Genomic DNA, 23,385 nt, shown 5'->3' with positions numbered 1-23,385 from the left:
GTGCTGGTTGCTGCGGTGTTTCTAGGAATGGAGAAAGAGTTGTCTGGGGCAGAGACAAGATGGTTGGAAGGAAGCTGTCATTCACCCAGACTTTGTAGTTCTGTATCATCTGTTCTTTTGTTACTTTCTAGCAGCTCCCCAGAAATGCTACCTGGATATACTGCATTCCTCCTGTGCAGCAGCAAGGGAGTTTGCTCCGTTTCATGAGCAATGTTTTCATACAAGTTGTGGGTTTTTATAATAATAAACCTGATTTTTCCTGAGTGGTAATAAATTATGATGTCTATTGGTTTGGAATATAACAACAGAATTATGTAGGTACTTTAATATGTTAAAGGTGTAATGTTACAGAACTACGTTTTTAAATTGGGGACCAATTAACTATACTACCACACATTATGCAAAGCAGCTGGATAACTAATGAGACCACAGTCCATCCCTCCCTCTCAGACCCATCCTTGCTAGGATACTTGCTGGAATCATCCAGTAAAGATGAAACTGTTTCTGGCCATGCATCATGCGGACTGCTTCTGGGAAAGTTTTCAGCAGCTTAGCACTAGGTACATACATGTAATGAACAAGTGCTGGACTTGCTTTTTACCACTGTGGTTGTTAGGACTTGCAGAGGACAGGTTTTAATTGAGAGAGTGGTGAAGATATCCTGAGATTTCTATGTTATAAGACATTGACTCATGTTCAAATAAGGTAAAAATGTGCTAGAACTGATGGGAACTGTATTGTGAATTTTCCTAAGGCAAAGGAAAGATTATGATGTGTGTGTTACACGTTATTTCTCTCTTTTGCATATAAGAAATGAGTTGGCTTTTGCATGAAAGCTACAGCTCAGCAAGCACTTCTCTTGATGTCAGTTTTTGCCCAAGCTGCTATTTACTTCTCTACCTCTGCATTTCTCGGGTGTGCTCATACCAGTGCTTGTGTGAATGTTGAATTGACAAAACTGGGGATCTGCTCCATGCCAATGTAGTTTTCATTCCCCAGGGCTCTGAAGTTGTTCTCCCTCTGTGGTTCACTGTGCAGCCCCATAAACAGGTGTATCAGCATGACTGAGGGAGGTTATCCAAGGCAGCATTGTCTTTAAAATGGGATACTTTTTAAGCTGAACTTTTATTGGCATAATATTTCCAGCACGTGCTGTTGTATGGAAACCTTCTTAAAAGGTCACTCTTAATAGCAGCGAGAGGAATGTATGAGAAGATTTGGAAATAGAGTATGGTTAGAATATAAAGAGTCAGAGTCTGTCCTTCCCTGCAGTGTTGTAGCATCATACCCACTAAATAATAGTTGTGGCCTCTTTTCCCTTTTTTCCAGCTTCTCAGCAAAGATGCCTCCAAATGGGAAGGCCTTACATTTTCACCCGTCCGTTCTGCATTTTGGAATGCAGTAAGTATCTTACATTATTGTTATTTTGATGAATAACAAAGCAGGGAGGGACAGCTACACTGGGCTACATTTGGGTAAACAGCATTAGCTGGCATCTTGTCTTCCTGAAAAGAAAGAGAAATAATAAGTAATTGCCACGGAATTGAAACTGTGTTTCTTGCCTTGTGATACTTTGTAAATGAAAATCAACATAATTCTCAAAAGGAAGAGAAGGGAATAAGGAACTATCAGACCTTCTGGGTACATTTCAGGTGATTCTGTGTGGATGTCCAATCAGTTCTGCATGCTGGTTGTTCATTTCTTGAAAAACTCCCTTCCTAGGAAAGCACCTGCGGGATGCTTGTTTTTTCCTTTAACTTCTGAAGATAAAGTCCAGAAAGTCCCAGGCAAAACATACTGGTAGAATCATGGAATAGTTAGGGTTGGAAAGGACCTTAAGATCATCTAGTTCCAACCCCCCTGCCATGGGCAGGGACACCTCACACTAAACCATGTCACCCAAGGCTCTGTTCAACCTGGACTTAAACACCACCAGGGATGGAGCATTGACAACTTCCTTGAGCAGCCCATTCCAGTGCCTCACAACCCTTACAGTAAAGAACTCCCTCTTTATATCCAATCTAAACTTCCTCTGTTTAAGTTTTAACCCATTACCCCTTGTCCTATCACTGCAGTCCCTAATGAAGAGTCCCTCCCCAGCATCCTTATAGGCCCCCTTCAGATACTGGAAGGCAGATTTTTTTGGTTTGGTTTTATGTTCTCCTCTAGGAAAGCTTTAAGAATTATTCTTAAATGATAATCAGGCTTTGGTCTATCAGTAACCAAAGGAAACATGGTCCCCTTTTGAGTTAAAAGAGTGTTTCAGAGGATGCACAGAATGAATGTATAGGATGTGTTAGCTAAAGCAGAAGCCTTGAGAGAATTGTTGCTTTAGCTGACCAAACAAGGCTTTGGTTATTGAAACTTCTTTATTCAAAACTTTGTACATTATAAGTTTTCGTAAACTCCAGGTGATTCAAATGAGTTTTGGCTAAGAGCACCTCTTACATCCCAGTGTTGCTTATTTGTAGATACCAAAGGACAAAATTTGTTTGGCATGTTTCCAAAGAATAGATACAACTAGAAAAATTGTTGCATGTTAGTACGTTTTAGAGTGATTTGTGTTTGTTGCAGTTTTGTGCATAGTCTGTGCTTATAAAGTGAATAATTTCTTTCTCTTTTTTTCCCCCCTTTTGTAGATTGCTGGGGTTACCCAGAGCTAAAATGCTGCATGCCTACAACCCTAGTAGAGATAGAGAAGTTGTAGTGAATTCAGTGTTTACAGCTACTAGACAGTTTCATGTGTCTCCTGCTCATAGCCGGGTGAGTGTTGATGTACTTTTGGAAACTATGTAATGGCCAAGTGCCAAGCCTTCATGCTTCCTTTTTCCTAAGCTTTTCATACTGTGTTTTCTCTTCGTGCTTTTTTGTAGGACCTCCAAGTTGGTTTTTTTTCTGTTTTGTTAGCTTTTATTTTTTTTCCTCACTTCTCCTTAGACTGGTAAAAGACATCCAAAACCTACAGTAGGAAATGTGTTTTACAGTAACAGAGATGAAGAATTTTTCAGTGTTAAAAGAGGAGGCTGTTTAACTCTCATTCTTCTCTAAGCAGCATTATGCAGTAATCTACAGGCATGTGGGTGTTTTACAGCCTTGAATTCTCAGTGTTTTGAATGATCTTGCCTATTCCTCAAAACAACCTGCAGTGAAATGTTTTATGCATTTTGTATTGCAATTATGAGCATAATTCCCTTATGATCTAAGACTATTATTTTCACTCTGATTTTTTTAAGTGTATAATAATATAATGCATGTTAAGAATTAATTGCTGTGATCTCAGTTTGATGTAGCCCACATTTTATCCTCTGCTGATGTGCAGAGGGTTTTTATTATGCTTTCATCTGATTTGTGCTTTTACGATGATTGAATGGGTATTACTGTGCAGACATGAATGTCGTTGTTCTCTCAGTTAGACCGATTTGGTTACTAATTGTGTTGCCTCAGTTCAGCCTTGACTCATTCAGCTGTGTTTCACGGGGGGGGATTGATTCAGTTTGTGATAGGTATCTAAATGCAGGAAGAATTTTTATGCATGCAGAGGCACAAAAAAGCATGGTAACTTCTCAAACACAAAGGAGTCTTGACTGACGAGGCCTGAGCTAGCTGACAAACTCCAGCCTTAATATGGCGAGTTGCTGCGTGGTCTCAGTTCTTCTCTGAAGTAAGAGTTGAGAGCTGTGGACAGCAGAAACTTCTCAGGGCTGAGATTTGCATAATAGGATCTACAGACACGGGTGTATGTGTGGAGATGTCTGTTGGGCCATGTGACTGAATGGTGAGTGTTGCGATCACTGGCACTGAGCAAGAAAACTTCTTTGTGGTCTCTGCAGGTGATTCCTATGATGGGAAAAATCTCTTTCAGAGTACTCTTCCTGCCAACAGAAGAAGGCAGTATTGAAAGCTCATTATTTATAAATACCTCATCTCATGGAGTACTTTCATATCAGGTAACTACTCTTCTTTTTAGCTTGAGTTTTGGATTTACTTGTGTTTTAAACAGTGATTTTCATACTTTTAGAACTTACAGGCTTTCAAAGTTCATTGGATTCCTGATACAAATCAGGTGGGGTAATGTTTACAATTCGACCTGTATACCAGATCTCGCTAGTCTCATGATCACTCATACATCTGTCTATATGATTAAAATTACTACTGTTAGTGCGGCTATTTGCAGTAGTAAAACAAAGTGTATTTGTATATGTGTACTTAAAAGATCATGGTCCTACTAGTTGGCTTCACATAATACTACAGTCTAGACTGCACTGTGCTGGAATGCATTTTGTCATGAAAAACCCATTTAGGAAATACTTTAGGTGGTTTTCAGCTACTCTGTGGGATTTTATGTAAACACATTGGGGATGTAGCACAGGGTGAGAGGTTTAGGCCCTTAAAACAGGAAAGTCGAAGTAATGGTTTTGCATTAAAGCCATCTATTGTCTGATTAATCACTGAATACAGGCAAGTCTTAAGCTTTTTTATTTTTACGAGGGACATTTTATACTCCAGATTATTTGCTTTTATTAATTTGTTAAAGAAAAAATCTGTCTCTGAATTCAGTGATTTACAGTGCCAGCTTTAATCAACCACCCAGCTATTCCATTCCCATACTTAGATAGTGTGCTGGAAAACAAAGCTCCTTAAATTGAAGCATAGGTAATTTCAATTGAAATACTGTTCTTTTAATACATATGTTGCATTTATCTACTGTTTATTAGAGGAAATGCCACATTTGGCAGGAACTTTTCATCAAGATTGGGGGAAGAGTGCATTATAGAGTGATTGACCTTTTCTTTTTGATGTCTCTTCTCTCCTTGCACTCACTCCTGACCCCTTGATTTATTGACCTGCCTGATCAACTCAGGCAGAGCCTTTTATCAAGTAAGTCATGGGGAAGCAGTTGTCAGTGCTACCAGTTTGTCTCATGTTGGACTGCTGGTAAAATCACTAATGGACTGGTTTTCATGGGCAGTTTCACCAGCCACTTGAAACATAAGAAGTAGCTGCTTATGATTTCAGCTTGCATTAGGTTTAAGGGTTTCAAAATAGGGCATAACTTGAGTGGTTGATGCACAGTTACAGTGCTCTTGACAGCCCCAAAGTCTTGAAATATGTGTGATATTCCTAATGCACTTATGCAAGAGTATGTACAGAAGATTCACCCAAACGAAGCAGAAGTACCATTAGAGTAAAATGTACTTTGTAAATGCCTCCATAAAACAAAAGGAAGCCTATTTTCTACGTAGTCAGAGATCTTCAGCAAACATAGAATGCATGTTATTATCCACTTAAAAACATGTTTTTTCTGTTATAAGAAGCAAAAAAAAAAAAAATCTTCATATAGAAGTGAAAAACTCCAAGGTAATTTTCTTAACTTCCAATGATTTTATCCCCTCCCCATTATCTTGCTTCTTATTGTCATAAACTGATCTTGGTGGAGCAGAATATGAGTGCAGTAAAAACACTCAACTTGCAAATTTTAATAGTGCTCTGAAAACTGTAATATTTAATAACTAAAATGATAAAAAATTATTTTACTCGTTTTTTAAGGCAAAGCCATTGAATTAAATATGAAATGGGACTAGTAACAAAGTTTTCCCAGAAATAACTGCACTGCCAAAAGGTGATACTTGTATTGTAATTGCCAGAAGAATAGTAAGAGAGTTGAGATACTTTCTTTGTGAGATAACCTGATGCTGTGCTGATAAGCACTTTGTTTTGTGTTTGTAATAGTGCCTGAATGAGTGAAGATGCTAAAGTGCTATTTATGTGTACAGTTATTTTCCACATTGGAACTTACATAAGTTCTCTTTCAAAAGAACTAACGTGAAAACCAGATCTGTTTCTTGGGAAGATTGTTATTATTAGCAAAGTAGTTTCGTAAGTTACTGTGATAACTGAAATACTAGATGTTAATGTTAAAATGTTAAATGTTATGTTAATGTTAAAGCATTTTGTTTGTAACACCAGGTTTTTGGAACAGGAACTCTGATGTCCTCTCCAGAAGAACCTAGAATGCAGCTACCAAACACCTACTTACTGCTTCCACACATTCAAAACATCCGGGCGTCACACACACTGGTACAGTATGCATTTCAAATGGAGATGAAACATAAACCTTCTTAGGCATGAAAAGGGTTTTGTCCTCAGGTTGCTGGGATGCAAGGAACATTAACAAAGAGTCCAAGTATCAGTGATAACTTCAGGAAAGAGGTTGTGAGATACAGGGCAACTGTGATCAGCTGGTGTTCTGGTTTTCTGAGAAGTCTTTGGCATTTAAACTATTCCTACTTGTTAATACTCCTGTGGTGTGCTGTCATCTCAGTTGTGCCAACAGAACTATTTGTGAGGCCCTGCTCTGAACTAGACTGGAGGATTGACCTGTCCTTAAAAAAATAAACTTTGTGTTATAAAGGCAGGGAGGAGGGCTGTTTTGGTTTGTTCTGGTTTTTACTTCAGACCTGTTCCCCATGCCAGTTCAGAGCAGGGCTGTGCCAACAGTTTGCCACAGTTAAAAAGTGTGACATACTGTGTGGATGAGAATGAGAGGTGGGAGTCAGGCTGCAGTATCCCCTCCTGCTCATATTGGTGCTGAAGATAACCAGGCTTGACTAAAGCAGAGAGCTCTGGAGAATACAGCAAGGTGGATTTAGGAGGCATATCTATTTCAATTGAAAGAAGTTTTAACATTTTCTGTAATTTGGTTGCAGTTGCAGGTATTTTCATAGTCTTAGAGGCCATACAGAACCTTTCAGGTGAATAAGGAAAAAATGATCTTTCAAATTTCCTTTTGTATTATACACAGAATTTGTTTTTTCAAAACATATTTAGAATATCTTAGCACGTAACAGAATTTAATCTTCTATCTATATGTGAGCTGTGTTGATTGCCTTCATTATGTCGTTTTCTGTACCTGAGAAAAATTCTCATCTTAGATAATATTTTTCAGTCTGCTGCACATATGTTAGGTCAGTCTTACCTCTATCTGAGGATAATGCATGCTTTCCTTTTCTTTTCCTTTGTACCAGTCTCTTTGTTGTAATCACGCAGGTGTGCTTGCTTGTGAGTGTACACATACTCTTGCAAAGGAGCCAAAAGTTTTGTGATTTGGGGTACAAAAGGTAGAACTAAGAAGGCTTTTCTTGGGTGCTTTTTATGATGTGTCTCTGCATCTTCACACCTAGCTCAATGAGGGATTGTCAGCTACTGTCTGAAGTTTGAATGCAGACTGCTGCTTCACAGTTCTGTCTGAATTCCTGAGCAGAGAAGTTTGAGAAGCACTTGACATTGTCCTTAATGTATCATGAGGAACATTTATTTGGGTGTAATTTTCCTGTGACTGAGGAATTTGTCTTCAGTTCACAGGTACAGAAATGCTGCAGCAGTGGGAGCAGCTCCTCAGCTGAAGGTGGTAGACAAGATCTGTATAATACTGAAGGGGGACCTTTTGGCTCAAGTTTGGGTTCCATTTAGAAAAATCATGGAGTGGTTTGAGTTGGAAGGGACCTTAAAGCTCATCCAGTTCCAACCCCACTGCCATGGGCAAGGGACACCTTCCACTAGACCTGGACTCAAAGCCCCATTCAGCCTGGCCTTGAACACTGCCAGGGATGGGGCAGCCGCAGCTTCTCTGAGCAACTTGTGCCAGGGCTTCATCACCCTCACAGTGAAGAATTTCTTCCTGATATCTAACTTTCCCCTCTGTCAGTTTAAAGCCATTCCCCTTTGTCCGGTCACTACATGCCCTTGTAAAAAGCCCTTCTCCAGATTTCTTGTAGATTCCCTTCAAGTATTGGAAGACTGCTGTAAGGTCTCCCTGGAGCTTTCTTTTCTCCAGGCTGAACAGCCCCAACTCTCTTAGCCTATCTTCAGACAGCTGTCCAGAAGTACCTCCCTCAATTAACCCCCCTAATACTCTGATCCAGATACCTAAAAATTGATATGATTCTGATTTGTCCAGTTTGTATTTTAGGCTCAGAAGCTGTGAAGAAGAGAGGTATAAGAGGTTTGAGTGAATGACTACACATGGGAAAACTTAAAGATACAAAGCTATTAAACACACAGTGGAGATCTGTAGTGAAAAAGCATTTGAAACAAACCAGTCATACTCACTTAACTGTGTATGTTTGCTTTCCCCTGTTTATTTTTACTGAGCTAAAATACCACTGTAAGTTCAGGATAGGATAAGCCTCATTTACACATCTCTTGTCATCTTGGGATGCATGAGTTGTCACCTTGGGCAGCAATGTCTAGTTTGATACACTATAGGTATCCTTCCCTCTGAAGTCTACTGCTTGGAAACTTGTGAGAAAGCTTACTCACTGAGTGCTGCATGGTGTGTGTGTGTTTTTTGCCGCTGTGTCTCCTGTTTTAAAGGTGGTTGTGTTTAAGCTGTTTGGTAATACTACTTCCTTGATCATAAAGGCCTTGATAAGAAAGTAATGTCACTTAATCCCATCATGTGCTCGGTAAAGTGGCTTCTCAGAACTGCTGGAGGCATTGTTACCATAACCCCAAATACTTGTTCTTATTCCTTTGATGGTTGGAGACCTACACCTGACTTCCAATGTAAATTGCTTTGTGGATGGCTTATATTTGTTAGGATATGCATTTAGTTTATATAACTTCTGCTGCTGTCATGGTATAAGCCCAGGAGCATTTGTAGGTGTCATTGCATGTTTACCTTGCCAAGCTGAACAATCTATGCTCTATAGTATCTTCTTCAGTGATGGACTGTCCATTTCTTACCAAATTGACAAACCCTTTCTGCAGCTTCTCCAATTTGTAAAAGTTTCTTTTCAAGGTGATTGGCCAGAACTGTAGATAGGGATATGGATGAAATTTTGTCTCTACAGAGCATTTATGTTTGAAATATGATGTATCTGTGGGAATTATAGGTGAAAGTTTACCTCTATAGTAGTATTTCCATTGGAAATACAGTTTATGTTTGCATTTTTTTTTGTGGAAAATAAGCTTCTATTGATTTTGTGGCTTGCTTTTATCCTTTAATAGACAAAGGTGCACAGGCTTTTCTTTTTTCTTCATCATTCCCCCAGGGTGTTTTAGCAGAAACTCCTGAGATTAACAAGGAAAGAAAAAGAAAGACAAAGTTGCCTTCTCTGCTGTTGAATTTCACTCTCTTTGTGTTATTCTTTTCAAAGTTTCAGCTGCTGAACGGTTCAGGATGAGCATGCCCTGGCTGTGGTCCTGCATCCCAGGATTTCTGGGCTCCTTGCTCACTCAGTCGGGAGGAAAGAAGACCTATCTCCCAACACTGTGAATTCACAGTATGTCCACGTGGCCATTCAGCAGTGGCTAGTTACCACTAAGCAGTAACAGATGGTGGAGCACATATAGGTCATCTTTGTTTATCCAACTTCTGGATGTAGTCTTTGCTCCAGTTGTCTGGGTTTTGGCATTGTTTAATATTTGGATGGCACTGACAGGGCAGCTACATCACTGCCTCTTTGTATTCAAAATGCTGTACAAACACACTGGAAATGTCAATGAAGGAATGACCTGTGAGGTGGAGCATCTTACCGTAGGAGACACAGGCATCACTTTGCTGGCTTTCCAGAGGAGTTCAGACTTTATGAACCAATGTAACGTTGCAAGTACTGGCAGGAATCCAAGACTTTAAGCTGTGTTTTGTGCCAGTAGACAGAAGATCAGAGAAGCAAATATGTGCAAGTGTGGTGCTTGGGTGTGGAGAAGGACGGTAGTTGGACAGTAGAGTTTTCTTGGTGTGCCTACCTGATAACTGCCTGCAAAAAACTGATGAAACCCTGCTGAATCATTATTACGGGGACAGTTAATTAACGCCATTCAGAGTGGAAAAAGCTCTTTAGGGATAGCGCTAGTCCAGGGCAGAAACTTTGAAGTATCAGCCTGCAGGAAGAAGGGGAGGCTTGTTCAATGCTTGCTCTTTTTTAATTATACTGTAGTCAAACTCCAGGAAGTGGTTTGAACTCTACAGTCCCAATCGTGATGCAAGAGCATCTCTGTGAAAATCTTTAGAGCCACTGGCAGGCACCTAAGGCAGAATAAGGAATTCTTTCCCTAAAAGTGACTCTGGATCTGTGGTTGCTTGGTAGCTTTTGAGCTGGCCCGTGCCAGCTGTCCTGTGGGTGCTCTGTCTCTCTTTTGGTGGATGAATTATTTCCTAAGTAATTGCCTACTGTAGTGTCCCCCAGTGGGAATCCTCGACCTTTGCCAGGAGAGTGGGGCTCCTTGCAGTTCAGATGGTTCAGGTTTTCAGGGTTTGTTTTTTTTTTGACAGAGGCCTCTGTTTCTTTAAAATTAAAGTGTAAGAACTTGCCAAAACTGGCAAGAATTTAGTTTGTGTGGCTTTTATCAGACTTCTCTATTCAGCTCACATAGGATTTGTGTGTGCTGAGCGTGTGTATGCGCAAGTATGTATGCCTGCATACCTAATACAAAATAGAGGCACCAGGTAATGATGTGGCAGTGGTTGTACTGCTTTGCAGCACTCTCTGACTTTTCCCTTGTGCCGTGCCTCTCTGTTGCATTTCTCTGGTGCAAACATATGCTGCATAACTCAGCTCCATGCTCTGATTCATAGGCAGTGATATTTACAGTGTAAACGGAGTGCTTGTGCTGCTGGGAGATGTGGAGATGGTCCTGGGTTTGTCTTGGAAACTCAGCCGCTGACAATGTTTTCTTCACAGATGCTTTATCTTTGCTTTATGGTTAACACAGCTGTCCTACCAGTGCTGTAAGATAGTGGGCATGACAGTTATGCATCTGTTGTCTGCCTTGAATAAATGAAAACCCTTTTCCTTTTCTGAAGATAGCTTCTCAAAAGGGGGGAAGGAGTGTGTGTGTGGCAATCGTACAGAAAACGATCAACATCAAATACACCCCAGCTGCATTTTTTTTCATCTCTGTGTGGTACATTAGCAGCTTCAATTTTAAGGTGACAGCAGTTTTCCATGTTACATGTATGCCATGGCAAAAGTAAAAAAAAAAAAAAAGTTTGGAAAAATGATTTAGCTTTTTTAATAGGGGTGTGGGATCTCAAACTTCTTTAAACTACAATGGCATTGAATGAAGGCTAGCAACTCCTTGTGTAGGACCGGGAAAGTGGTAGTGTTCTCTCAAGAACCACTGAGAAAGGAAGCCTAAGCATCAAGGTTTATCTGACCAGAAAAGCAGCCCCCAAAATTGCTCTCCGTGTAGTCTTGCTGCCTCATTAAAACTACACTATCAGTCATGGCTGTGAGAGGTTATTAAGTGGTGCATGTTTTGGAATCGAATGGGGGTTTTTTTTCTGCTCTTAAAATTAGATGAGGACAAAAGCATTTGTAAAAAAGAAAAGTGGCAGACATTCATGTTCCCCTAAGAGCTGCGATGGGGACAGGGTTTGTGATGTGGATCACCGCCTTTGCAGAGGTTACATCGCCCTCTTGTGTGAAGTCCCAGTCATTTTTGTATGAAATTTGAATCGGGAATGCAGAATGTCTGTATATTGGCTTCCTTTTGACTGTGCTTGTGTAAAACTGGACCCCATGAAATGCCACGCGTGTGGTAAATATACTTTCTGCTCAGGTGCACCCTGCCCCCTTCTGCCTGTCCCAGGGAGATGCAAAATAGTCTGCTGGGTACTGAAAAAAAACTTTGATTCACAGTTTAGCTTTTCAGCATTATTGACATTATATAGACATAATGTAATATTGACATAATATATAGTAATGATAATTGCTATAAATATATAATAATATATGATAATTATTATAAATATAATACTGACATATTGACATTGTCAATAATTAGCATTGTTGACATTCTTTAAAGTCAGTTACATTGACATGTGCAGAAAGTGGAACCTGCAGATACTCCACTCAGATATTTAGTTAAGTATCACAAGAGAAACGGGGGGGAGTTCCACATAAGTCTCAAAATCACTAGTTAGTTTTGCTGTAATTAAGGCTCTGATAGAGTGACAGGTCGATCATTCTAATTTATTTTTGTTTTTAATTTAGTATCAAGATATTCTGGCTGAGCAGTTTGTGCAACTAACTTGGCAGTCCGGATTTCCAGAGAGCTTTCATGAACTATACTGGGCTTTGTTGGTGCTGTTGCCCCATTAGATTTATGAGTGCTTTACAAGCTGGCACAATCAGTGTCGTCTTCTCTTTTCCCTTTCCAAATGAACAAAAAGGCAAAACAAGTATTTTCTGTCTGTCCATTTTGGCATGAAGCCTATGTATCAGACCTTGTCCAACAAGCTCTATGTTCTTGGGGTAGCAACTCTATTGTAGTATCTAATCAGCAACAAAAATATCAAGAAAACAAGGAAAGAAGTTTTTATATTACACAGAAAAGGCTCTTGAATACAGTTTATTGAAACATTAAAGTTTATAAGCATTGCTGATGTTGATGCTGTATAAATATTTAATATTCATGTAGAATAATAGTTTGATGAGTAAGCAGGTATTGACAGAATTCCTGAGAATTGGAGATTGATTATTCACCTACTGTATAGAGCAATTGTATTTATTTTTTTAAATTTTCTTACGTTTCTGTGTCATGCATATGTGGAAACAGTCCTGTTATCCTTATAAATTGTGGTGTGTGAATCAGATTTGAAGCACATTTGAATCAGATGTTTGTTTTCTTCACTTTCCTTTCTTACAGGCAGAAACTACAAATGCCAGTCTCTTACGTGTTCACCTTGAATGCAGTTTACCTAATGATGCATTTCAGCAAGTTAAGGTGTGTTTTGTTATAATTTTATACCTATTTAAGTCTTATTTCAGTTGAAGTTTAGAGGGGCACTTCCCACAGCTCTAGAAGTTTTAGCAGCAATGCAATAACCAGTGTCTTACTTTAAAGGGAAATTGTGCTTTTACCTATGCCTTTATAAAACTGTACCCTGTGGTATGCATGAAATGTCACATACATTACGTTGTAACCTTTAGAAGAGGGGAGATGGAAAAAGACACCAAATACCTCCATGGCCCCCCTCCCTCAAGACCAAACCAGCAGGCTAAGTGTTTTAATGTGTAGATGTTATATTACTTCTGTGAAGTACAAAAGTGATTAGATGCCTGTAATTCCCTTTCTCCAGAAGCATTTCACAAGTTTCTGGTTCACACTGACAAGAAATCAGTGAGCTGGGAAGCTGAAGTCTGGGCTCTGTGCTCAAGAGGCTTTGAAGGTGGCTTTGGCATTGGGCAGAGCTGAGGAAGGGTGAGCTTGTTAGCAGAAAAGCCCCCTCCAAAACCTCTGAGCATTCAGGACAGTAGGTCTCTCCATCCTCCTGGGCAGAGCTATCTGATTCTCCTCTTCCCTTCTCTCCTTAAATGTCCTTACACAGTAAATGGGTATTGGTTCACAGTGCTAATGGTATTCAATGGGGTATTTGGTTAGATCAAATAGATAGGCTTGTGCTGTGGTCTGCAGCATCTTCCATCAAGCATGACAAGGCCTGGACTCTATAGCTGTATTCCTGTACATTACATGTCACAGTGACCCTGTGCTGTTTTACTCCCATGTTTGATTCTTGCATTACATTGGTGAATAAGGCTAAGCTTGAGATGCACCTGAACTTTTGAGATTGCATGTAGTGCAGCTGCCCGCTCTTTGGTGTGAGCTTTCCAGAGGCACAGCATCCTTGTGCTACAGTTTCCACAGCGGCCACCTCTCCTGCTCCTGACAGCCATTTCATGTGCTGATGGTTTCTTCGATGCTGTTTGAGCAGTGAACTGGCATTCCATTCCCAAAGACTCTTCCCTACTCCCACTGTACCTCCTTGCGACGCTTCAGATTAGCTGAAGGTGTATTGCTACCGCTTCATGAGAGCACTTCACGTGTCAGGGGTGGTTTTCTCCTCCTTCTTCTGAGCAAACTAGTCCTCTTGGTGGGGCATTGAAGTCTAACGACCTTCATGGTGTGAGGCAGGACCAATTTATGTTATTCGCTGTTGATTATCTAGTTTTGTTTTGCATTGTTGGCGTGAATTTTTTGTGAAATGGTGTCTGTGTCTTTGTAGTCGCTGAGACTCAGCTGTCTTAGCAGCAGCCACTACTTAGAGAAGGCAATAAGACCCTATTTGTATTTATCTGAAGTATTCTAGCCAGACGACAGTGTTTTCTATTAAGAATTGTACATGTATGTTTGTTTTTTTAAAATTACTTCAGTGAGAAATGGAGACAAAAAACACAGGATTTGGAAAATTTAACTATAAACAGACCAGTGAACATGAGCTGTCTTCCTACCATTAAGACACATGCATCAGTCTGTTTATGGCACATTTTATTGAAGGCAGAGGATTTAACAAAGGAAACTGTTTTGCAGTCCGTGAGGTGAGACTGACTAAGACAGTTTATAAATTTGCATTCTTTCAAGGTTCAGTGTCCTTTTCAGTTGTTTTTCGTCTTTGTTTCTGCTGTGCTGCTTGTACCCGCACTGTCTTTGGTTTCTGCTGAGATTTTAGCTGAGGTCCGAATTACTCCTGTTTTGCCAGCGCCAAAGTGCTGGTAACCTTCTCTGTTAGCTAATACCTTTGATTAACTTCTAAAATTACCTTACTGTACTATTTTTTTCCTCTCACACCACATACACACCATATCCCCTTGTCTCGCTCCAGAGTTGCTGTTTTATGTCTGATGACCCAGTGCTGCTAGAAATGAGCTTAACGGTAAGAATGGAAAATGCCCAACAAGATTTTGTGGAGCACAGACAATACTTACTGGAGAATCTTTTTGTAGTTTATGTAGCAATGGAAAATGCGAAGACCTTGGGTAAGTCCTAAATATGACTGTTAATTGTAATAGAACTTAGTTTTATATATAAGTTGCAATTTGATGTGCTAAATTTAGTCAAATTCAGCGGCAGCCAAATTGTGCAAGTAAGGGAAAAAGCTAAGTGTTAACAGTTAACAGTTTAGTTAAACACAGCTTGTCAGCTAGTTTGTTTAAGGCAGAGTTACTGTGAGCACAGTGCTCTTTATGAAGGTAATGATTGTAAAGTTGTAAACTACTTCTGTTTCATTCTTTAGTCCCTCATAGTATGGAAAAATGTTGTGGTCCTTTGATTTCTACAGCTGCATTTCTGGTTTCACATTAATTAAATTGACCATAATAGAACTGTGAAGGCAAAATGGTTTGTACAGCACTGGGAATAGTAGCTCTTGTGGAAAGTAGGGTAGTGAGGTAATACAGATGTGCGCATCATTTGTTCCTGTAAGCTAGAATTCCACAGGCAAAACAATCAACTCCTTGCAGTTTTTTTATGCTACATCATTTTGGTGAGCAAATCCTCTAAATCCAGGGGATTTTACATTACTTATGGAGCTTTGCAGTCTGTCTGAATAGGTTTTTTTAGACATTTCTGCCAGTTTTACTTTCTGATTAAAGAAGAAGGAACTGCTTAGGAATCCATATTAGAATAATGTTTTTTTAACATACTAGTGAAAAAAGAACATGGTCTGTTTTCTTTTGAGAAGTTCTGTTTAAGATCTAGTCACAAAACAATATATGTTTTTTTCCCATGCCTGTTCTGAAATGTGATACTTACATAGAGCTGAAACTGAAATACCCTCTGTAAACCTAGTTTCCCTGCCAGTGAGATACCAGTGCTTTGTTTTGCTGAGTTGTGGGCATACGTTTATTCTGATGCTGGCAGAGAATTGTTCACATCTGTTGTGTCAAGGGTTCTTACTGTTAACACTTTTGATGGTTAAATAGAAGTATGCTCTTAAGACTGTTTTTTATTAAATATAATGCAATTATAAGTCCCACTATGTTAGGGGTTGGTCTAGCCCTTGGACTTGCTGTCAGTGGGAAGTTCCAGGTCTTGCTCCATTTGATATGATGTTTTACCATATCAAACAGCAGTGCTTGCTTGCCTCTGATTTGTATAATTAAATGAGATGTGGTCTCAAGAGAAAGATCTAGCAAAAGGGAATGTGGTGCTGTGTTAGTCTCCATGTACAGCATGTGTGTTAGCACTTTGAGTGGGACAGCAGGTAGGGAAGGTCTGCACAGGGGAACTAGCCAGCTGGAAAGATTGAAGAGTATGTGCTTTAAGCAGCTGTGGGTATGTGCACCATCTGCTCATTAAAAGTCAGTATCTTGAACCAGCTTCTCTTTTGGAAGCTGGCACCTGTAGTATTGCTTTCAAGCAGCTGAGCAAAGCACGCTCATTATTAGAAATTGTGCCTGATGAATTGGGAGAATGTCTTTTTATGTCAGCCTGCATCTACTAATGTAATTAAAGTGTAAGCAAGGGCAAAAGCTCAGGTAGTCTTCCTTCATGGAAGTGTGATGACCATCCTGGTATAATAAGTCACCTCTTGTTCTGTCCTGCTGCTCTTCTTTTGGTCCTCTGCATGTTTGTAGTGTCCTGTGGATGGGAACATAACTTTTCCAGTGATGAAGGGTGGTTAGCCAGTATAGTCGTACCATCTCATTGGCAAGTGAAAGCTGAATTATACCCATATCCTGTTGCTCTAGTCAACAGGTTACTACCCTACCAGCTGATAGGACAATTTCTATTTTAAGCCCAAAAGGTGTTGAGGATCTAATCCAGCTTCTCACTGTCTCCTGATAATGCTTGCTGTTTGCAGCGATGTGCCAGGATCTTGAGTTAGCTGTATATGCATACAGAACAGTTTGTACAGGACAATCCCATGCTACTGATAGGTTGGCCCTTAAACTTAGAAATTTATGGTAGTGTCAGCCATCGTTGTTTCCTTTAGCTCTGCCTCCTGTTTCTCTGCCCATAGGAAAGGGGTAGTAATGTTCCATCTTGGATTTAGGAGATAATGAAGGAAGATTCCCTATTGATGTTTGCCTTCATGTTTATGGCCAAAATGCTTGAGTGGATTTTTACTCCTTTATGAAATAATTGCCAGCTTGAGATGTGAATAGTTCCTCCTTTTTACAAGGGTAGCTGTCGCACAAAGATTCTTATACTTAAATTGGGATTGCTTCTCATATGAGTATCTGACAAAGCAAGAGTGCTTCTGTCCTTGGTCAACTTATGTCAGTGTTCATTCTTTTGGACAGGTGATTCCTCAGTAGATGTATACATCATGCATTCTGGGAGCAGCCTTGTACATATACAGGTAATTGTGAGCATAAGGAAGTCATATTTTAGGGTTTTGAATTTGATTGGGGACTTAATTAGCCCACTGGTTTACTCTGTAATAGCAGATTGATTTTCCTGGTAGCAAATGTCATGCCTCTATATTTTTAAAGGTGCCCAGGTATCTAATAGATCTTTTCGATGATGATGTGTAGTTCAGTGATGGGTTTTTTTAAGAGACATAAGAGTTGTTAACTTGAATAAAAATCCATGGGTTCACTTAAAAGATGTGAGAAAATGGCATATATTAGCTTGCAAATTTGACAAGAAGATACGCTAATACAGGAGCTGTGCTAATAATGTTAGTACTTCTACAAGGATTATTGTATCTTGTCTTCACGCAGGAAGTACGACAGTTGTCACAAAAAGAAACGTCACCTGTGGAGTTTGAGCCAGTACTGCTATCTTCATCATCTACTAACTTTACAAAAGTTGCTTCTATTTCTTGTAAAGGTACAGTGTACTTATAATATGATTAAACAGGACTTAATTATAAAAGAGTAGCTTTTTTTTCATCAGATAAGAGACCCTGAAAGATCTCAAAATCAACTTGCTTGGATTTTTTTGAGAAGGAAGATGAACTCTTTCTTCTAACTATTTCCACCATTTTGGTGTATATATGATTTCTCTTTTGCTGATGGAAGGCTCTAAGCTATACATATTACAAAAAAGGGAAGAAAGCATTTGCTAAACTGTTAGCTGATTTTCGGTAAGCATAATTACTGAATATGCTTTTTCAACATCCTTTTATAATTTGTGGTTATTTTTATGTTTCCAATATATTTTCTAAAAGGCTGTTGTGCTTGGGTGGTCATTTTCTATGACATTTCTTGGCAGGATCATTGAAGAGGCTTGCCTGGGACCAGGCGTGTTTGTGGAAGAGCAAGGAGTAACGTTTAGGCATTCCTGACTCCAGCCTGTTTCCTATTCTGACCACTAGACTGCAGTGCATAGACTTTAAACGTGTATGAACCAGGCTGCTTTCATAATAATGCTGAGACTTCTTTTTCCTAGCAAAGAGGGAAACTAAGAAGAAAGCACTATATTTTAAGTGATTGCTTTTTTCAGAACAGTATTTCATTTATTGAAAGGAGGCCGTGTGCACGGATAAGTAAGAATGCTGAGCCAGTGACACATGGCTAAAATTGATTGGGTTGCTCTTCACAGCCTTTTTGTGCGTGTGTTTTTGGAAGGTGTGTAGCATTCGTAAATTGTTCTTAAAGCAAAGTGTGGAACCTCTGAAAATCAGACAATAAGCGATGAGATGCTTAGCTCACCTGTATTAGAATTGGACTAACAAATGTTCCCCTTTGTAGTGTTCTTCCAAACCCTCATGTGAAAATTGTTCTGGCTGATGTTGTATTCTCCTGTTGTCTGTTCTTTGCCCAGCTGCATCCTGTGACAGTGGAAGTCATTATGGTGACAAGAAGAGTAATCAATTGGAAGGCACTGCAACACTAAAAGCCTGTCTTTCCTGTCCTGTGATGGAAGGGTAGGTTGACAACGGATTTTTGTTTGTTTGTTAGCATTCACTGGTATTGTCATAAGAATATTGTACCCTACTTTAAGAAATGAGGTTAGCTTGTTTTGTCACTGAACAATTCCAAGAAAAGTGAAGAGGCTTCTTGCTGTTGTTACTGTGTCGTTTGCCAAAACAGACCTGTGACATTTCAAGTAGTAGTTCTATATTTTATCCAAGAAGAATTTCAGGAGCCAATAAGGAGGTATGCCGTAGCAGCTTATATCATATAGATGTTGCTTAGAGTCTGTGATAAAATTCGTTATGCAGAACCAGGATAGTTATAGAAAAAATGTGGAGTCGTTTCTTCATTTGCAAATTTCATCCAAGCTACCATATTCCAAAGCAGTAGGTAGTGATATACTGTATAGCACAGGAAGAGTGTAAACCTGCCTACCTCTTTTGCATTGCTCCTGTCAATTTTTACTTTGATATTATATATAAGTATTCCAAAGGAAATAATTCTGTTCTTTCTCCTTAAAACCTTAAAGGAGCGTTGTTATGCAAGAATACTACAGTTATATTCTTGTGTGGACCTCTTATGTGTGCTCAAGGACAGTTGCAGATATATTTATTTTTCTTCTGCATTTACTTACAGGTATTTTGATGTAGATCCTTCTGCAGCATTGTTTCATATAGAACCACATCATAATACTTCAGGATTTTGGTCCATATGGTTTACAAACAATTTTGACTTCAGCATTGAACTGACAGAAGTCTTCATAGCCAGAGAAACGAAAAACGTTTTAAAGGTAAGCTTTTTTTTCTGCTTCATATATTTTTTTGTCTTTGATTTAGGGATACAGTCCTTCAACATGCAAAATAGATCCTTTGAAGAACTCTGTGTTCTCAGAGCTGGTTGAAATCAGTTAAAAATAAAGGTATTTGTATGCCCATAAATGTTAGGTTCTGAAGAGCTTACTCTCTCAACAGGCATTATTCACTGTCCAGCTTGTTTTTGCGTTTTTCCAGTAACAACTGTTCTTTCGTTTGAGTTGCAGCTACAGATGCATCAAATTATATACCATTGCTCTGTTCTCAGAATTGTTGCGTGTGTGTTTGTGCTCCATAGGATTCAGCATTTCTTCATAGCCTGTAATGGAAGTCTTTAATACATAGATGAGCTTTGAAGTTTAGAAGGCAAAGCCAATAATTTACTCGTGCAATTGCTTGATTCAAACCAGGCAAATCTGGTTTATGAATAAGCACATGATGCAGGCATCTAATTGGCTCTTCGTATATTTAGATAGGAGATTTACATATGTGCACTCTACGGATCAGTTATGGGCACATATGTATATGTAATAACAGCAGAAACACGAAGGAAGAGAAAGTTTACATTCTTCAAGGTACCACTTGCACCAAAAATACTGTACCAGTTTTAATTCAATTGTCATTTAATTCTTTCTAGATTCTGAACTTTGCCGAACCTTTGACTCTGCCTCCAGGCTGCTGGAACGTATTTTCTTTGAAGCTCAGTGTGAAAGACACTATAACAAATGTGCTCTCTAGTATTTGTTTGGCCACAAATGTGGGAATAATGTTTGAAATACCTCTGCAGATATATTCGACTGTGTCCAAGGTACCATATTCAGTTGTGTTGTATGATTATTATGCACTGCAAACCAAAATGCAGCAGCCTCTTTCTTAGGCCAGAAATCTGTCCCTTAGTCCTGAAAGAAAAACTTGTAACCAGACCATTCTGTGAAACCATTCTGTACCTTGAGAAGTTAAGCCCCCAGAGTTGAACAAGTGATGGAATTACAGTCCTCTAGACAACCTTAATTCTCTTGACTCATCTAAATTATGCACTGAGAAACTGGAATTTGTCTTGTCATGCGGTCAGTTATAGTTTCTATTTTGTTTTTCCAGCAGGGAGATCTTAATTTTGAAGCGATTGCCCACTGTGATATTCAGTGTTACTTGGGAAAGTCTGATTCAGGTATGCTTGTCTTGGGGATTTTTTGCATCTGCTAGTAGTTTCATTGTAGAGAATCCATTTTATGTAGCAGGGCTTGTATTGAGAATATTGAGATTGTTAACGCAAGTACTTAGTTTTATGTCTTTTAAAAATATCCATTTTTCTGGGAGCATATAAATGTCTTTGAGTAACCTGCTCTGAGTACATTGTGCAGTATTTCAGACCTCTAATTCCATAGTACATGCTAAGCTATTGTTTCTTGAAACATTATTTTGGACTTAATGTTTAAGACTCTGCTTCAAGTTCTCATTGGTGGTGTGTTGCTCCTTTTCTTTCTTCATATGCATGTTCTCTGGAGATGTTGTGGTAGAATGATAAAGCTGCCAACTACCTCGAAGTGTTAGGCAATGTGTGTAATCTGGGTCCAGATCCTGGGAAGTCTTTGAAACAGAAAACAAATGTTGACCAATATCCTGCCTTTAGCCATAGTTAAATTTGAAGCCCTTCTCTTTACCTGTTTCTCCCAGAAACAATGTCCTAGATTTCTGCAAAACACCATTTATCAGGCTCATTAAAATAGCATCCTTAATGCTGTATCATGTGAAATAGAAAGAAAGGGTCTCATTCTTTCTGGAACTGAGGAATCTATCTCCAGATACTGTAATGCTGGGAGCCATTCTAAGTACTTGGCTGGCACCAAAATAGTGTTGGGTATTACATGGACATAATACTGCCTGGAGAATGTTGAATCTGATGAAAGCTGATTCTGAATAGTGTTTTTTTAAATCTCTGCTCAGTAAAGAATTCCAGTAGTGGTACCATAGGTACCCATTAAAAGTAAATGGTACCATGGTACCTTTTAAAGAAATGCTAAATTGAGTACTCTCCCAAACATGTTTTCAAGATGATGCTTTCCTGAAGTGTATTTTGTATGAGGGTATGAAGAAGGCAGTAGTAGTTAGTCAAATGTAAAAAGAATTGAGGTGACGAATGGTAGCATACGGATTGAAGAATTACTGATACATGTGCACATTTAGGTACAGATCTTGGAAGCAAGTGTTTGCTTTTTGTTTGGTTTTTGTTTTGTTTTGTTTTTTAATCTTTAGAAAGAAATCTTGCTGATAAAAGTGAGCCCTCATTGTTTACTTTCCACTCACATCTGATTACCTGAACATAATCAGATCTTTATGTACAGATGCTCTGCCTTCTAATGCAGGATACTAGTATAGTATTTGTTAAATAAAAAAAGTCTAATGCAAGCCTGAAAATACTGACCTAAAGAACTTGTAGCTGGATTATTCCAGTCGTCATCAATCTCAATTGGTTACTTTAAACCCAAAGGATTGTAAAATAAAGTACGTGTATTTTCAAAATAAGCCATTTTTGTTTTCTTTTGAAAGTTTGCTTTTCTAACTGTTTTCTGGTATGTGAAAATGCTTGACTTTCTGAAAGGCATTGATCTTTAGTGATGTAAAGCCTTGCAATTTTCTCTTTAGAAGAATTTGAGAAAATGATCAGCACCTCAAAAAGAGAAGCTGACAAATAAACACCATTTCTGCCAAACTGTGGGATTTGTTTTGCTCCCTGCTGTGCTGTGATGTTACAATTTTGTACCACTATGTAGAAAATAGTGTATGATCTTGATGCTTTATTGGCATCAGCAGAGTTCTGTTTAAAGACTACTGATAACATAATGATTTTTCAATGGCATGCATTAGAAGTAGCAACAGTAAAAAGGGCTCACTGGAGCATACAAAGCCAGTGCTATACCCATACTTCTGTTTGCATATAGAATTATTGTGTTTTGCAGATATCTTAAGCAAAGAAGATATATACAGTAATGTGTATACACTCACATGTATATACCCTCACATGCACATATGCTTGCTTTGAAGGGAAAAAGTGGGTTGCTTGCTTTATTTTTGCGTCAGGACCCTTTGCAGATACTGATTACTCATGTTCAGAAGTAGATTGATGGAAGGAGCAAATGTTATCTCTGTAAAATATGAAAAATCTGTTACTGTTTTAGCAAATCTGCTTTGGCAGAAGAGTCTCTCTCTGGACCGTTCTGCCTGGGATGTGGATTCTGAGCTTGCAAGTGAACTTTATGAAAGATGGCAAAAAATAAGACGTGGGGAAGCCTGCAGGTCTGTACAGAATCTGTTGAAGTTCTTAATTCAAGCCAGTACAGTTTTGTAAGAAGGAGTATTTCTGTTCTGAAGTATTCTTAATTAAAAGAAACTTTGTTGGCCTTCCTGCACTTGTTTGTTAGTTTGAAGCACTGGGAGTTTCAGAGTACCCCAAACACCCCCAGCTTCCATTTCAAGGCAGCGCCAGCCATAAGTAAATGTTTCAGATGCCTGGCTTTAGAATGTAAATAGTGTTCTTACTATAACAACCATAGCTACCCAGTGTGAAAGCAGTCAAAGCATGTTTTATCAGATTGTTTATGGAGTTGCGTGAGTCTTTCATCAGCAGGTCTCGTAACAGTCTTTTCAGGATCAGGGTCTTTGAATAGCTTTTTAAGGTTTTTTATTCCCTGGCTTAATGGATACTGCATATTGGGGATGTTGAGAAGGAAGCAGTCATTGTGACGGAGCAACTCTTGTGGAGGTATAGTACACCAGCCCCTTTCCAGAATGAGGAGGTAGAGCTGTGAAAACCACAGTTGTGTTGCAGGTGTAAAAGTGGAGACTGAAGGGATTGCACATAAGTTAACACTGACTCTCTACTACTAGATTACAGCTTTATGCACTTTATTTTGTAAAGAATATTTTCAAGGAAAGATTAATTGGTGTAATTATAGGTTCTGGCAAATCATAATTTGTTTTGCTCT

At 39.0% G+C, this 23,385-nt stretch overlaps 1 protein-coding gene across 12 annotated transcripts in view; it reads left to right on the top strand.

Moving 5' to 3' along the window:
• TMEM131L (transmembrane 131 like) overlaps window positions 1-23,385 on the top strand; it is an 82,831-nt gene that overhangs the window by 34,074 nt on the left and 25,372 nt on the right. For 11 of the 12 annotated variants that reach the window (XM_080637289.1, XM_080637288.1, XM_080637286.1 and 8 more), the window contains 13 exons: window positions 1,330-1,401; window positions 2,640-2,763; window positions 3,831-3,947; window positions 5,968-6,078; window positions 12,655-12,732; window positions 14,609-14,762; window positions 17,031-17,089; window positions 17,454-17,562; window positions 18,499-18,601; window positions 19,227-19,380; window positions 20,040-20,210; window positions 20,501-20,570; window positions 22,579-22,696. In XM_080637289.1, coding sequence (XP_080493415.1) covers window positions 1,330-1,401; window positions 2,640-2,763; window positions 3,831-3,947; window positions 5,968-6,078; window positions 12,655-12,732; window positions 14,609-14,762; window positions 17,031-17,089; window positions 17,454-17,562; window positions 18,499-18,601; window positions 19,227-19,380; window positions 20,040-20,210; window positions 20,501-20,570; window positions 22,579-22,696 — 1,440 coding nt within the window. Of the gene's footprint in view, window positions 1-1,329; window positions 1,402-2,639; window positions 2,764-3,830; window positions 3,948-5,967; window positions 6,079-12,654; window positions 12,733-14,181; window positions 14,325-14,608; window positions 14,763-17,030; window positions 17,090-17,453; window positions 17,563-18,498; window positions 18,602-19,226; window positions 19,381-20,039; window positions 20,211-20,500; window positions 20,571-22,578; window positions 22,697-23,385 lie in introns of those variants that run through there. The other variant, XM_080637285.1, reaches the window with a different exon arrangement.

This window comes from Psittacula echo (genome assembly GCF_963264785.1).
Source record: "Psittacula echo genome assembly, chromosome: 1".
Lineage (NCBI taxonomy): Eukaryota > Metazoa > Chordata > Aves > Psittaciformes > Psittacidae > Psittacula > Psittacula echo.
The sequence above is the reverse complement of the archived record's forward strand: the minus strand, read 5'-3'. Positions and strand labels throughout refer to the sequence as shown.